General features: G+C 39.4%; 2 protein-coding genes across 2 annotated transcripts in view; one reads left to right on the forward strand and one right to left on the reverse strand.

The window, feature by feature from the left end:
* Positions 1-428: 428 nt before the first annotated feature.
* DUS4L (dihydrouridine synthase 4 like) lies at positions 429-9,826 on the reverse strand. The gene is made up of 6 exons (XM_066318655.1): positions 9,559-9,826; positions 9,178-9,299; positions 5,759-5,876; positions 4,264-4,386; positions 2,733-2,959; positions 429-1,289 (listed from the first exon to the last, which is right to left on the reverse strand). The coding sequence occupies exons 1-6, from the start codon at positions 9,660-9,662 to the stop codon at positions 1,039-1,041; spliced, it is 945 nt and encodes a 314-aa protein (XP_066174752.1). The 5' UTR covers positions 9,663-9,826; the 3' UTR covers positions 429-1,038.
* A 550-nt stretch (positions 9,827-10,376) lies between these two features.
* COG5 (component of oligomeric golgi complex 5) overlaps positions 10,377-15,520 on the forward strand; it is a 174,900-nt gene continuing 169,756 nt past the window's right edge. Inside the window, exons 1-5 of the mRNA XM_066318657.1 lie at positions 10,377-10,441; positions 11,191-11,330; positions 12,316-12,373; positions 15,255-15,309; positions 15,408-15,477. Of these exons, the coding sequence (XP_066174754.1) occupies positions 10,387-10,441; positions 11,191-11,330; positions 12,316-12,373; positions 15,255-15,309; positions 15,408-15,477 (378 nt within the window). The 5' untranslated portion in view covers positions 10,377-10,386. The remainder of the gene's footprint in view (positions 10,442-11,190; positions 11,331-12,315; positions 12,374-15,254; positions 15,310-15,407; positions 15,478-15,520) is intronic.

The following is a 15,520-nucleotide window of genomic DNA, read 5'->3' on the forward strand; positions in this document are numbered from 1 at the left end:
ATATATACTCATAGAACAATCACAGTCAGAAAACTCGGCCTTTTTTGGTATGAATTTCTGTGTAAACATATAAAGAAAAACATTATTTGATTACAAATAATTGTTCTGTACAGTTTTGTGAATTTTCCCTCGCAGAACAAATGCAGCTGGTGTGTAATGTTATTATCTCGTTCTAATTTTCACTATTTCACTCCTATATAATGATTCAAAGCCAAGTGGCTGTCATGCTTTGATAAGCAACATGCCAGCAGGCAGAAAGGACTGCAAGAGCCCCACTGAGAGAATCTGTCAGCTTTTCTTTGACCTAAAAAGTTCTGGGATTTAATCTTGCATACAATTATTCTACAGTAGACAAACAAAACTGAATTTAGTTAGTTTAAGTACAAACTTAGCTTAATCTAAAGAACAAGACTTTTAAGTTCAATCTATCTCTTCACTTCCCTTTTTTCTTCTTTCCCTTTTAATTTTCCTCCTTCCTTCTTTCCATTATTGTTTAACTATTCTGTGTTTCTTTTGCTATAAAAAGTATGGAATTTTTCTAAATTGTAAGTAAGTTACAAAGTTTTTGACTGCAAAAGAAACATCAAGTTTAAAAAAGCATAGTATGATGGGCTTTAAGATTATTACATCTGAAGCAAAAACTTCTATAGTTGCTCCCTTTATATTCTTTTGGTCTGAAATTACTGTCATTATCTGTATGCAGTTCTGATTTTAGGAGGTTTAATGTAAGAAAGGCCTTGGTTTTGCAATCATATTGCTGTAAGCAATTATCTGGTGAAAAATTAAACTACTGGGGCCTTACAATAATCAATCCTCTGCAGTAGTGAACTGTAAACACAATTCCGCATCTGTAGAATCTTGAATATTCTCTAGAGTGAAAAATGGAAGGAAAAAAAAGGTATCATCCAAATGATAATGTTTTGCTGTGTTGAAAATACATAAATACAAATGTGACTAAAAGTAAAAACCCAACTAAAACTGTTACAGTTTATCGACAATTGCAAAATACAAGTTTACACAGGACTAATATACCTTCATTTACCACACACCATAATGCTCATTCAGATAATCTAGTACTGCTGAAGTACTCGATAAGACATTAAAAACTTTCTTTTCTTGTTTTGAAGTTATGCGCTCCATCATGTACATTAAGTGGTGGTGAAAACAAGTAAAAGGAGTTCCGTGCTCAAGAGCAATGTCAACCCAGTCCTGGATGCACTGAAAAGGTGTCTCTTCATATCCTGCAAACATGGCTGGATTTGCCAAGAGTCCTCTAGCTACCATTATACCTTCAAATTGGAAATTAAAGCAGTAAGTTACATTGTAGTTTGAATTTTATGCTAAATCTTCCTGTAGATTTTGTACAGCACCCCTTAGGACAACCACCCAAAGCTTACAGGTAGTAATAGGAGAACAATGGGGATGAGTATTACACCTGTATCAGAGAAATCCACTGAACAAGGCAGACCTCACAGTATCTACAACACCTATCAGCACATTCCAGAAATTTTGAAACAAAACACAGGTCACAGAAGCATTTCTTCCCTTCTTTGGAAACTGCAACTAATAAAAACTTTGTTTTTATTTGCTACACACATTTATTGCCTTTATAACACAAAATTAAAATCGAAAGACACAAGAGGATCAGTAATTTTCTGTGCAACTCAGTCTATTCACTGTCCTTCTTCCACTAAGAGCTCAATGGCTCAATTAAGTAAATTTTAGGACTCTTGATCTCCAGTAAATCTTTCTGAACAAGCATGTAGTGTATTTGCAACTCTAGTCCCATACTGTCAGATAAACCCATACAAGTTTTATTTAATTTTTCTGTGATTAAGAGTTCTGTTTTCCTGCACTATCAACATACAATCTATCACACTCAGTATTTTCTTTAAAAATAGGATGATGAAAAAAGAAAAATTTCTTTTGTCATTGTCCATGACAGAAAAAACGGAATGCTTAATATTTTTACTACTGAAGAAGGTCAGCTGGACTGTAAGAACATTTTTTTGTATTATGCATTTCCTTCCTGCTCTGTATTTGGGGCGAAAGTCACTGTAAGCAGCATGGCAGTACAGTGTCAGCAGAAACCTGCCATGTGTACTGTTCTCTTTCCTCTTTTTCTCCAGCTGAAAGACACAAAGTCTGTAGATACAAATTACCTTTTCAGAACATATACCAAATTTCCACACTGTCTTGAAACCACTGACAGTTGCAGGAATCTATTGTGACTAAATAACTGCAAAAACCCCCAAATTTTATGACTGAAACGAAAGGGCATTGCCTCACTGTGTCCTTGAAGTTAACCATCTGGCTTAACAATAGATCCCTTTTCCACTGTGTTTTTACTGTAAGAAATCTGATCCTGTGTGCAGGAAGTAGATATTTCCAAGTTAAAGTTTACAGTTCCTTAAAAGGTGATCAGCTCCATAATGAGAGAGAATGTCTGAAGGTCCCCCTGAACTCCACTGAGTGATGAGATAGCATAATTAATCACAGAGCTTTTGTAATTTGCCTCGGAAATAATTATTTGTGGCTTTGAATAGCAGCGCTCCAGTGTTCTGATGATTACCAGTGACTCTGCTTATGAGTTTTTTAAGTCGTACAAAATATCCTCTTTCATTTGTCTCCTCAAGGAGAGAAAGCACTCAAATCATGTCCTACTTACATCCAAAATAAATACCTTGAAATCTGGTAGGTTTACTTAGAAAATAGAGTATGTTTAATCTTACCATCTGCTTCTGTCAAGTGATGAACATTTTCAGCATCTTTTAAAGTTTTAATGTCTCCATTAGCCACAACAGGTATAGACATGCTTTGTTTAATTATTTTAATTGCATCATAATGTACAGGTTGATGCCTCTCTTCTACACTTCTCCCATGTACTGTAATCCATGAAACGCCAGCTGCTTCAGCTTTTTGACACAGGTCAACTGTTCTTTTTAAGTCCTCATGGATCCTAAAATTGCAAGGAATGAAAGCAGTAGGTAGTGAGTTTCCTGGCCTATATAAAAAGCACTCCTCCATAGGGAGGAATTATCATAGATTTCCATAAATAACAGTATAAAAACAGTATTACTGATGGAAAACAGTGCTTGATTTTGGTTTTTTTTTCAAGATATATGAGTTTAGTGCATGGAAACTGGTACTCAATTTAACATTTCCCAATTATATCATATCTCTGTAATATACATGGTAAATTTTATACAGATTGAGCAAGGGTAGCTAAAAAATCTAAAATCAATGCCATGATTTTGCATATTTTGTGGGAAAACCCCCCTAATTTATAATAGTTCCTCTTTCCAGCAGGACTGGAAACTGAGTGGAAACTTAAATGACAAACAGCAAAAGCCACATAGCATATATGGTTAAATAATGGATCAAGAATGGTCATAGAATCACAGAATGGTTTGAGGTGGAAGTAACCTTAAAGACCATCCAATGGCCCTGCTATGGGGAAGTACTGGATCTTCCACAAGATCAGATTGTCTTACAAACTTCCAGGGATGGGCATCCACAGCTTCTTTGTCTGGGCAACCTGCTCCAGGGCTTTACAACCTCCACAGTAAACAATTTCTTCCTAATATCTAATCTAAACCTGCCCTCTTTCAGTTTGAAGCCATTCACCCTTGTCCTTCACATCATGCCCTTGTACAAAGTCTGTTTCCATCTTTCTTGTGGACTCCCTTTAGGTACTGGAAGTCTGCTGTAAGGTCTTCCTGGAGACTTCTCTTCTCTGGGCTGCACACAAAGCAATGCTAAACAAGTCTACAGAAGTTTAGAAGCTGATGTAGGGAAGCAGAATGTATTCCTTACAGCAGCTATGGGACCAGTTCCTGGTTTTGTTACCCATCCCTTTATACCCAACTGCAACTGTGGCTCTGCTCTCTAATAGCTCATAAAGCAAATCCTTATGATGATAGAGACTATGCATTGCTTCTCTTTTATAGAAGCCATAATCTTTTAATTTGTACTTTCATGTTGTTTGGATTGCAAGAGAACTCTAGCTTACAGTATGTTATCTGGGTAAGTAATCAAAGGCTGTGCTAGTTCTAAGTTTTGCATTACCTGCCCCAGATATCCGAGTCAAAAAATCTCAGCGGTCTTCACATGTAAGGAAATTACTGTAGTGTAATTTTGTAGTATTGCATTAACAGAATTACAATTATTATTACTATTACACTAAATTCTTTAAGAAAAAAAAAAAAAAAAAAAAAAAAGGTTTCTTCCGTGTACCACAAACAGCACTTAAGTTAGACCTACCTTATTTTAATAGATACTGAAAACTTAGGGTTGTCGATCTGACTCCGTACATGTTTCACCATATCTTTAACAAGCTCAGGTTTATTTATTAAGCAAGCACCATAACCTTCTGAAATCGCCCATCTTTAAAAGAAAAAGAACTACATTTGAAGAAATGCAGATCAGTATCAGTCACATACATCAGTTTCTTTCTTTATGATCTTCAGAATGTGTGGTTAAGTAGGCAGGGATAGTACTGTAGATCAATCATTTTTAGCAGTTTGGTACAACTGGTTCAGTCTTCCATCGTGCTACTAGAACTTTGGACAAGTTACTACTCTCTTTAGGTTAATTTTTCTGTTCACTGAATGGACTCATGAGGAAGATAAATTAAAAATTAATCGACAGTGCCTGCATAAAAGAATGTGATGTTTCCCCTTCCCCTTGTCATGGATTTCTTCTAAACAACTTCAGATGGAAAGAAGGGTTTTTTGAAGTGCAAGTGAGGTTATTATTTTAGTGATACTCTGGTCTCACTATTTTGACTGGCAAAAATAACCTTTGCTTCCACTTAACCACAGTAGTTTTTAAAATAATTTTTCTTATAATGGTACATTAAGTAAACCAACTTTTGTTATTTTGAAACTAACATGCACAAGAAACAAAGGATTCAAATGTAAGCATGTATTTTTGGCCTAAAAGGTATAGATAGTTTGACATAGCTGTCGTTAGCTTAAAAAAAACCAACCCAATGCTTCCATGGAGAAGCCTCAGATCTCTCCAGAAGTCTTCTCAAATACTATAGTTTTAAGTCAAGAAAGCCCAATTAGAATAGAGAAATTAAGTAATTGCACTGTAATTTAATCTTATACTTTCTCACATTTTTCAGGTCTTCATTTAGAAAAAGACTGGCTGACAAACATAAAATAGATGGCTCTCAATTGAACCAGTTAGGAAGAATCTTACTACTCTGTTTCACTGTCAAGACAAAATCTTTATCAATTTAAGTGAGAAGTACATGACTAGTTCACTATACTTATAAATTTAATAAAAGATGGAAGAAATTATTTTCAGTTCCTAATCTGTATAATTTTATTTTAAAGACTATCCTTCACTTGCAGAAGTTTGAGACATCACAGACTTGCCTCATTATTCTGGAAATTGCTACATCATGATTCAAAACACTCTGCGAATTATTTGCAGCAAGCTTTTTTTGGTAGTACATGTTTGACAGTTCTTGAGAAGGGATGGACCCTTCTGAGCCAATACTCAGTATGTCAGAAATGAAAAAAAAGCAAGTTGGCAAATACATATAGTTTTCCCAGTCTCACCAGGGTGACAGGATTCTGGGAACACTCAGAACAGTGCCTTACCATATTTCTGACAGGGGAAAAAGCTCTTACTCTCCTGGAATCTATTCTTAGGTTAAGATAGAAATTATGATGAAAAGGAAGACCAGCATTCTTTAGTCTCTTAGTTATTTCATTGTGTTTACCCAGCTTTTTCAAAACTTTACCTCTGAGGACAGCCACAGTTTAGGTCTATTCCATCCGCAAAAGGACAGATGATACGGGCAGCATCACACAAAACCTGTGCTTCTTTAGCAGCAAACTGAACAATCAGTGGGTGGTCACCTATGCCAATGAAAAGATATTTGGAGATTTAAAAATTCCCAGAAAATAAAAAGAATGAGTTCTAGATTTTGAATGCTTTCTTGCTATATTCTACAGCTGTCTGACCATGGTCCAGGCAACCAGGTATAGGTGACCCTGCATGAGCAGAGTGGCTGGATAACATGACCTATAGAGGTCCTTCCAAGCTCATCTATTTTGTGATTCTGTAAGCCCTCAATCACAAATAAACAAAGACAACTGGCCAGCGGTTACTTACTAAGTGAGTATGTCTATTACAGAGATGGAATTCAGACAAATATCCTGTGTCCTACACAGTTGCTGGCTTAACATACACTTTCTGGCTGAAACTGGTCTGTTGCTAATAGTTCACAAAGACCATCTATGAAACTAGGCATTCTCTAATTTTCAGCAGCCTTCATGCTTCCCCTCCTAGCCCACCCCTTCTTGTTTGCATGCTGCCCCTTTGCTATGCTGACATGGCTCTCTGTCTTGCCAGGTGGGAAACTTGCTTACAGAACCTTCAGGAATTAAAACACCCACAAGCTTTGCCCTTCCTCATCCCAGCCCATAATTCTCTCCTTTTCTGTGCCAACATTGCTGTTTTTCATCCACAGCGTGACACGCAGAGTTGGAACGAGCACATGTGTGCAGAAGCAGCTCTAGCAGCTTTGTCTCAAGTGAGAAACTGAAGTGCCAGTGCTCCTCAGCTTGGGTCTGCTGAACTACTTGTGATTTACTAAGCTCCTGCAGAGAGCCAGATGGTCATTTGGAATATGCTCTCCTCTTTTACAGCTACTGCATTGCATTAAAGGCATCTCAAATATCTCAAGCAGTCTTAGCACTCACTCTCCATGTAAACAATTGCTGTAGTTAAGAAGCAGCAGCATGATATCTGAGCACTGATGGAAAGAGATCATCCAACAAGTGCACAAAACAAGTGCACTTCTTGTACTGAAGAGACCACAAGTGCTTTCTGAACATTTTTCTGTTTTAGAGGAAAATAAGTAGCTATCGAAATGGTAGAGATTAAGTAAGAAAGGCCACCAGTACCCTCTCAATCAAGCTGAGACATTCCTAGAAATTACCTAAAAATACAGCATGCAAAAAAAATTTGCATGCTTATTTTCAAAAGTGTCCCTTTTATCCAGTGCTCTAGCTGAAGAGATTTACATTGTTATAGCTAATATTCTAGAATAAGCCCACATGCCTAGTTTCTCTTTGTTGAGCTTTAAGTAATAAAAATACTGAGTCTAGCCACAGAAAAATTTTTAGCAGCAGCCACAAAGAACACTTATCTCTATCAAAGAAATACACAACAAAGAAACATTAATGGCAGAAGAAAACGTAAAACATGAATTGCAAACCTACTCCACTAATTAGAAGAGAAAATCCCCAAACAACCAGCAAGTTAAACATAAAACCACACAAAAAGTATAAATGCTAATAATGTAAGTACTATAATCAGGTCAAAGCATGAGGCAGAATGTTTTACAGGCCTGTAAAATTAAGGACAGCATAAAAGAACTGTGAAGGGAAAAGATGTTGTTTACAACACTAGAACATTTCATCTCCTCTTTCCCTGTCCCAGCACCCCCAGAATACACTCCATATCTGACCTGTGGAACTTCAAAGCCACTGCACTTTGTGTAGATCAGAAGTGTAAGTAAATTCAAGGGGCACAAACTATTAACTGTGGAGCTTTGAGCCGTATATATTTGAGTCAGCTATAGTCTTACTCATTTATTTTTACATACAATGAGTTATTCATGGTTTTTCTGAAGTTGCATTCCACTCACAAGCTTTCCAATACGAATTTTCTCTGTTATTGCTCTGTTCTATCTCTGAATAATGCACCATAGTACATAGTCAATGCTAAAACGGTGAAATACACTTTCCCTATTAAATATACACTTATGAAACCAAAAATTCTGTGGCCTGAATAGACTAAATCATCCCACTTTATAGACTCTACATCCTGATCTTACTCACGCGTTAGCGGCGCTTTTCATTCCTCCAGTTGCAGCCTATGCTCGTACATCCCTTGTCACGCTGTTCTGCTGCAGCCACTTCATGCCAACAGATCTGTATCGTTTTTGTCACCTCTTCCCACATACTTCACATCTCTTTACAGCCATGACACTGTACAAGCCCTCGTACTTCTTCTTTTTATAGGTGTTCTGGTTTTGTTTCTGTACCATGCCAGAAGCCTTGCTTCTCCCCCTCAGCCCCAGCCACGCTAAACTTCTGATCTCTTTTGTGCCTTCTTGAGCTCATGTCTCAACAGCCCCTTCCACTTTCCAATCTGGCTAATATGAAACCCTTCTTCTTTTGTCAGTCCTTGACTCTATTGTATCAATGGCTGGTCTATTACTTTTTTCACCTTTAGTAACACTCTTATTTTTGCTAGAGACTAGAAAACTTTTCCTGGCAACGAGTTACACATTTGTCTCTGAAACACACATGAAACAACTTCTAGAAAAAGAATCTTACTGTCATCTTGTACCTGGTCTAGCTGTGGTGGGGATACTTTTCAAAATTATTTAAAGTTCATTTATAGTAGCCTCCATGGTGCTGCATTTTGGATTTTGTGATAAACCCAGTGTTGATACTTCACAGTTGTTTTGGCTGTTGTTGCATTGCACAAGCACAGTGTCAAAACTTCCTGTTTTTTTTCACTTTCCCCCAACAAACAGACTGGAGTGGGCAAGAAGTTTGTAGTGGACAAAGCTATGACAGCTGGCCCAAACAGAAACAAGGAGTATTCCATACTGTAGAATATCAAGCTCAGCAAGGAAACTGGAATGACAGGGAAAGTAAAAAAGTGGGTTGGGACATGGATTTTTTTTTCCAGAGTGACTATTGCTTGGACAGTGTCTGGGCATTGGTCTGCTAGTAGGAAATGATTGCCTTTATTTGTTTCTTTCCCGTTTTCTTTCCTTTACATACTAAGCTGCCTTTATTTTGACAAATGAATTTTTCTTGCATTTGCTCTTCCTATTCTCCCCCAGTGCTGCTGGGAGAATGAAGGAGGAATGAGGGAGCAGCTATGTGTGGTCAAACCCCACAGATATAAATCACTTTGGAGGCCTTGATTTCAGGTGGAGACAAGGTTTCCCACTATTTCATTTGAACCACTATCACTGGACTGTGCTAACTCTCACTTAGAATAGTTCTGTGTCTTTATAATCAGACACTACACCAAAATTGTTAACAGGTGTCAAGTTATGTGACCGACTTCACTCATTTGGCCCATGACCACATAAAACATTCTGACAAGGCAATGGTTTATTAAAAATAATACCTTTGTTTGTTGTGAATTCGCTGTCTCTGGCCTTTGCAGATCTCACAAAATCAGCTGCCACAATCATTGGTGTGTAACACAAATCACAACTGTACTTCCTAACCAAGGTCCTGAATGCCAACCTGCAGACACATGAAGATTAAGAGGTAAATAGTTAAGCCATTTTTCTGATTAGCAATCCAAAAATGCTGTTCTAACATGAAGTATTGTGGGGATATTTGAGTATTAGATGTGAAAATATGTAAAATGAAACGTCCCACATCTACCTCTGTCTTAGATAAAAGATATGGTAATCACCCATTTTTAGTCAAGATAAATTTGAGAAACAAGTATCTAAACAGAAAAAATACACTGAAAACAGCTGGCGTGACAGTTACTTACTTTGAATAACGGACCATAGGGGCACATATTTTTACAACTTGTCCAGAATGAAACAAATCCATGGGATCTTTTAGTTGGCATTCTTTGGTTTCTCTCTCAATCATGTATCATTAACAGCCCGTTCAGCATCTGGAAAAACAAACAGCGCCTGAAACGTTCGTCATTCAGCTACTTCACACAGTCCACGCTGCAGAGCACCGCAGTCGCAGCCCTTCTGGTGAAGCGTCCGGCCAGAAGCCGCTGCCTCGCAGTGTGCCGAGGACAGACATCCCCACACAGCCTCCTCCCGCACGGCACGGCTCGGCTCGGCTCGGCCCGGCCCCTCAGGGCACGGTTCCCCCCGGGCCGGCCCCTCATCTCACAGCACGGCTCATCCCGGCACGGCCCCTCAGGGCACGGCTCATCTCACAGCACGGCTCCCCTCACAGCACGGCCCCTCCCGGCACAGCCCCTCCCGGCTCATCTCGGCCCGGCCCGGCCCCCCCCCCACCACGGCCCCTCTCGGCACGGCCCCTCACAGCACGGCTCATCCCGGCACGGCTCCCCCCGGCCCGGCTACTCACAGGACGGCTCCCCCCGTCCCATCCCATCCCGGCCCGGCTCCCATCCCATCCCGGCCCGGCTCCCCCCGTCCCGGCACGGTTCCCCCCTCACGGCCCGGTTCCCCCATCCCGGCCCGGTTCCCCCGTCCCGGCCGGGCTCCCGCCGCCCCGCTCCCCACGTGCCGCCGCCGCCCCGCTCCCCACGTGCCGCCGCCGCCCGCTCCGTCGCGCGCCTTCGCCATCATCGCCGCGCGCCGCGTCCGGGAGTGACGCTGGGCCCGGCAGCATGGAGGAGGCGGGGGCCGCCCCCGCCCCGGCGCTCGCCGAGCTGCGGGCGGACGGTGAGGCGCGGCCGCGGGCTCGGGGGGCAGCGCACCGCGGCGCCGGGGAGGCCCGGAGGGTGCCCTGCGGGGGCGGTGTGGGGCCGGGCGGGCGGGGAGCCCCGCACGGCGAGTCTCGGGAAGGTCGGGCGGAGCAGCGAGCGCCCCGGAGGGTCTGCGGTGTGCGGAGTGTGCGCTGCGGCTCGCTCGCTCCCAGAGGGAAAAACTGCACTAGGAGGAGAGGCGAAAGTGCTTTGTCGAATTAAGAGTAGCTGCCTGAGAACTCTGGTCTGGCTTGATCCAGAGTCATAACTGCAGTATAATTTTATAATTGTTTTGTAAACTCACACCGTTGTCGAAATCCGGTATGATTTCATGAAGTTTTGTCTCATGCTACTTGTCTTCACTGACTAGTGTGTTTGGTTATGGGTGCAGGCTCAACAGCTTCACCCTGGTTACACCGTAAAGTTTGAGAAAATAAGGTATTGATACTTTTTAGTCTGTTCTGCTCCAGAGAAGGGTGTGGGGAATAAAAGAAACATACGTCATTATCACTGTTTGCAAAACCCCAAAACAAACACGAACCTCAGTTAGCAGTTGCAAACTTGTTTCTCATTATTGTAGTCTCTTCTGACGTTTGTAATATGTGATGTGGAGGACATTCACTGTTACGTTGAAGAAATTGAAGGTCAGAGAACTGTACACTGTACGGCTAGAAATATTATTTAATTCTTCTGAACCATGAATATAAAATCTATATCCTTTTTCAGAATGTTATGCTGACTTCTTCAGAGAAGACTTTGATGTGAAAGCTTACACTTCCCAGTCCATCCATCAGGCTGTGATAGCTGAGCAACTGGCTAAACTTGCTCAAGGTATCAGTCAGTTGGATAAAGAGCTGCATTTACAAGTAAGTTTAAAGCATACCTGTTATTGTGGGGTGACTGATATAAACTAGTCAAAAACTTAGTAATCATACGAGCTTGTAACTTGTGAAATTGCCCAGTGTCCTCTGGAAGCAGTTATTCAAGGTACAACTTGCAGCTAAACTAGTAGTGAGTTTGACAACTCAGTTAAGCCCACATTTAGTACTCCTGCCAGACAGCCATGTACTGCTTCAGTTTTTGTAGTCTTATAGCTGTATGCTGTTTTCCTTTTAAGAAGGAAGACTCTTCCCGAATGATTGTGTTAACTATCCTAATCACTTGAGGCCGTGTTTCAGCTTGGTGTTGTGAGAAGATAGGGAGGACTTGCACCCTTACATTGTGTGCTGAAGAGTAGCATAAGCCCCAAGACTTACCTTCAGCTACATAGATGTAACCTATGTTAACATGCCTCTAAACCTTCAGAAAGGCTTTTGAGTTTAGATAGAGGACTTTTCCTATGCAGAAATCATAAATCCACAGTAGACATTGCCATGAGAACACTTTTAAAGCTTGCATGTTAGTTTCAAAGTTGCTTCCTCCCTACCTCAGTTGGTAAGTTCTTTGGGAACTAGTTTATAAATGTCATAAATAGAAAAAAAATATACATTATTATGGTGTGATTAATAAATTCACATTTACAGTTATTATTAAATATGAAGATGTGTTGAAATATGATTGCTCTGCTGGCTTTAATTAAGATGTGCAGCGTTGCTGGACATCTTAATTAAGTACTGACCCTCTTCTCATTCTGAACTTGTTGCTCTTGTGAATTAAAACATCTTGTGTTCTTAAAACCCTTTCTCCTGTAAGATGTACCTGCTTTTTCCTGTGTTTGGCTAATGTAGGGATGCTGATACTTAAATGCCTAATATAGGAATGATGTGATATATTTAATACTTCTTTTAGGCTCATGTAATTTTAGGCTCATGCCCATTTTTCTCTTTTGATGCTTATATTTGGTTTTTTAAGGTTGTTGCAAGACATGAAGATCTGTTGGCCCAAGCAACTGGAATTGAATCCCTGGAAGGTAAATATTATTATATTATGCTAGCTATCCTTACAGTGGGGGAAACACTTTTAGGATCTATGCAGGGAGCATCATTCACTACCTCCAGTGTTAAAGCTCCAGATCTGATTTCTGAGGAGTAACATGTGGCAGCTTTTTTTTTTTTTCTTTTTCTTAACGTCAGTAGATGGAGCTCCAAGGAGAACATTTGGCTGACACTTCTCTGGAGTAGCTGCTTCATAGGAAAATGTGTTTTGATAATGTTCTGAGCAACTTTAGTAATAAAGCCTTTCTTGACCTTTTAATAAATTTTTCTAACTAAGCCTAATTTTGTTGCAACGTTGGAGGGTATCTGTTGCCGTAAGCACCAATTTTTTTCTGTTGCATATGTATGTATTGCAAAGTTTGCACATCTTAACCAAAGTGGCTATAACACATAATCTAAGCCATGTTGAGGTATTTTTTACTACTGAAGGGCTACTAAGTTAAATACATACCTTTGTTTTATTCCACTGTTTGAGATGTGGAATTTAACATAAACTGCTGATTTTCAAATGCCTTGCTTAGGAACAGTTGACTCTGTATAGAAAATGGTTGCAGTATATTGTTCTTGTGCCAGGAGTTCATTAAACCTGCCATTCTGCTCTTTGTCACTTTGCTGAGAAGGTCATATGGTTTGCTATTGTGGTGGTTTTTTTTGTGCAGACAGATATTTACCTCTGTAGCATGCTAGAATCTCTATAGCATATTCCCTTGTCCTTTTTGTAACTTAGTAAATAATTTATCTTAGTTTCTTTTTCTGCTTTCAGGTTTTAGCATAACCAAAGTTTCTGATTACTGATAGTTATATCCTTAGTGTTTGGAGCTGTTTGGGTATGCTGTTTTGTGTCAGTAATTGCATATAGCTGTAAAATTAAAGAAATAGCTATTTAATCTAGTAATGGTAGGTCCTGAATAACTTTTTAAACAGTTGGAGAATCAAGATGCAGAAATACGCGCTCTTTCTCCAGGAAAGAAGTAGACAGGAATGTATAGTCTGTCTTGTGACTGATAAATACCTCCCAGTAACAATCTTCAGCAATTTGTGCTCAGTGGAATTCTGTTTTCTGAAATAATGGTTGTTTCTGAAGGCATTCCTTCCTAAATTTGCTCTGAGAAAAGAATTATGTACTTCAAAACAACTACTCAATTAGGAAACATTTCTATAAGGCAGGTTGTAAATAATGCATGTTTTACAACTAATGTGGCAAAGTAAAAATAAAATCCGATTCACCTCAAATTTGTTGAAGTTTTTCCATTTCCTTGGGATTATGCTCTTAAAGGAAGCACTGAGTCGAGATTCGTAAGAAAAAGAAAAGGTAAATGCCAACAGATTTTTTAATTGTGGTGTTAGAAATGTATAGCTCTTGGTATATTTATCAAGTAAGTTAACAAGTGAAGATTATGGAGCTAATTCACAGCATGCATAGTCGTTTGGATGTGTGCAGGTGAATCTCACTGGACATTTCAAATTGGTACACCCAGCCTGTAGAGTCTTTTTTAGGCCTGTGCACTTTTTTTAAATTGTACACAGCTCTGGTATGTATATTCTTTTCTGTCTATAGGTAGTTCAGCAGATATCTTGAGCTACCTGTTATTTTAAGATAGGCTAAATTATATCATCATGTATCTTCCACAGCCAGTGGCGAGGGGAGAGTGCCTTTTCACCCATCCTTATTCTGTCCTCTGGGAAGAGGGCTGTTGTATGTTTAATAGCAATATTGCAGCCATGCAATATTGCTGCAAAGATGCAGCAGTGTTGTGCCACTGGCCCTCCCCCATTATTGCATTCTAGGGTAGACAATGCAGCCTGTTTTGCCAGCTTTTCACTGTATCTCATATCTTCATCCTCATGATCTGTTGTGTGCCAAACCATGTATAAATAACAGTAAATACACGAGCCTGTCACTAAGCTAATAGTTCTGAAATATGGAGAAGATGAGAATTTATATGTCTGTATAAAACCAGTGAGGTGCAGTCACAGTACAGGACAACCAGAATATAACTATTAGCAGTAGTTTTGTTTGTCTTCCATCTTACTGTATCATGCTGCAGTCTTATCTAATTTAATGATGGCATGCTTGTAAACAGGGCTTTGCAAAAATGTAGTATGTTTTAGAACGCTAACAGTAACTGGAACAAAAATAATTTCATAGGCCTGGGTTTGTCTAACTTAATTAAATTCTCAGCAGGCTGATTCTGTATTGCACAAATGACTCCTGTCCCCTACTACTTTGTTTGCAATTTACCAAGAAAAGAACAGGCATGCTTGTTGGTTTTCTTTGTGCCGCTTTGCCAAACTAATGTGGAACAAACATGATTAGAGTAGTTTGCTCTGCTTCTAATCTAAATTAGATGACCTTACAATGACATTGATACCTTACTTTTTGCTGAAGATGCTCATGCCCAGGAAGAAAACCTTGAAATAGCATTGTTTATCTTCTCAGTTCTCTTTGTCCTAGTCACTAAATAGTGTTAAATGGGTTGTGCCATTTTTATAAATCATGTTCAGGTGTTTATACCAGGTTATGTAATTTGAGCTGCAGTCCTGATCAACATTCTCTTATAAAGTAACATCCTCTAAATATTATTTGAAACTTCATGCGTGATGGATTTTGGAGTGATATTTATTCTGTGGGTTTATTTTCTCTACCAATACATTTTCCACAGCATTCAGTAAATGACCTGCTCAGTTTATTTCCCAATATGCTTACTAATTTTGGTTTCTCTGATGCTCTGTTATAAAGGGGGAAACGGCTTTTGGTTTTTGCCAAAGTAGTCTGCAGTAGTTACTATGATTTGAAGAAAAACTCTTTTTATAATTGATGAATGTTTCATGTAAAAAATCTGCTTTATTTTGCAGGTGTCCTCCAAATGATGCAAACTAGAATTGGTGCTCTACAAAGCACTGTTGATAGGTATGACATTCATTATGCAATTAGAAAGTACAAATTCTTATGTTCTATAATGCTATTTTTTAACACTGCTATGAATAATTCTCTCCTCTTATTTTTAGAATTAGAGTCAAAATTGTTGACCCCTACAACAAAATAGTGTCTCGCACAGCTCAGCTAGCAAAGCTACAGGTAGGTTGCATTAAAAATATATTTAAAAAAATCCTTTTTGAAC

Source organism: Sylvia atricapilla, chromosome 5 (assembly GCF_009819655.1).
Source record: "Sylvia atricapilla isolate bSylAtr1 chromosome 5, bSylAtr1.pri, whole genome shotgun sequence".
Taxonomy (NCBI): Eukaryota; Metazoa; Chordata; class Aves; order Passeriformes; family Sylviidae; genus Sylvia; species Sylvia atricapilla.

Coding starts and splice junctions, on each gene's coding strand:
- DUS4L (XM_066318655.1), bottom strand. CDS start 9,662: ATGATTGAGAGAGAAACCAAAGAATGCCAACTAAAAGATCCCATGGAT. Junction 4,387..5,758: donor AACTGTGGCTGTCCTCAGAG/GTAAAGTTTTGA, acceptor TTTCTTTTAAAG/ATGGGCGATTTCAGAAGGTT. Junction 1,290..2,732: donor TCACTTGACAGAAGCAGATG/GTAAGATTAAAC, acceptor TCCAATTTGAAG/GTATAATGGTAGCTAGAGGA.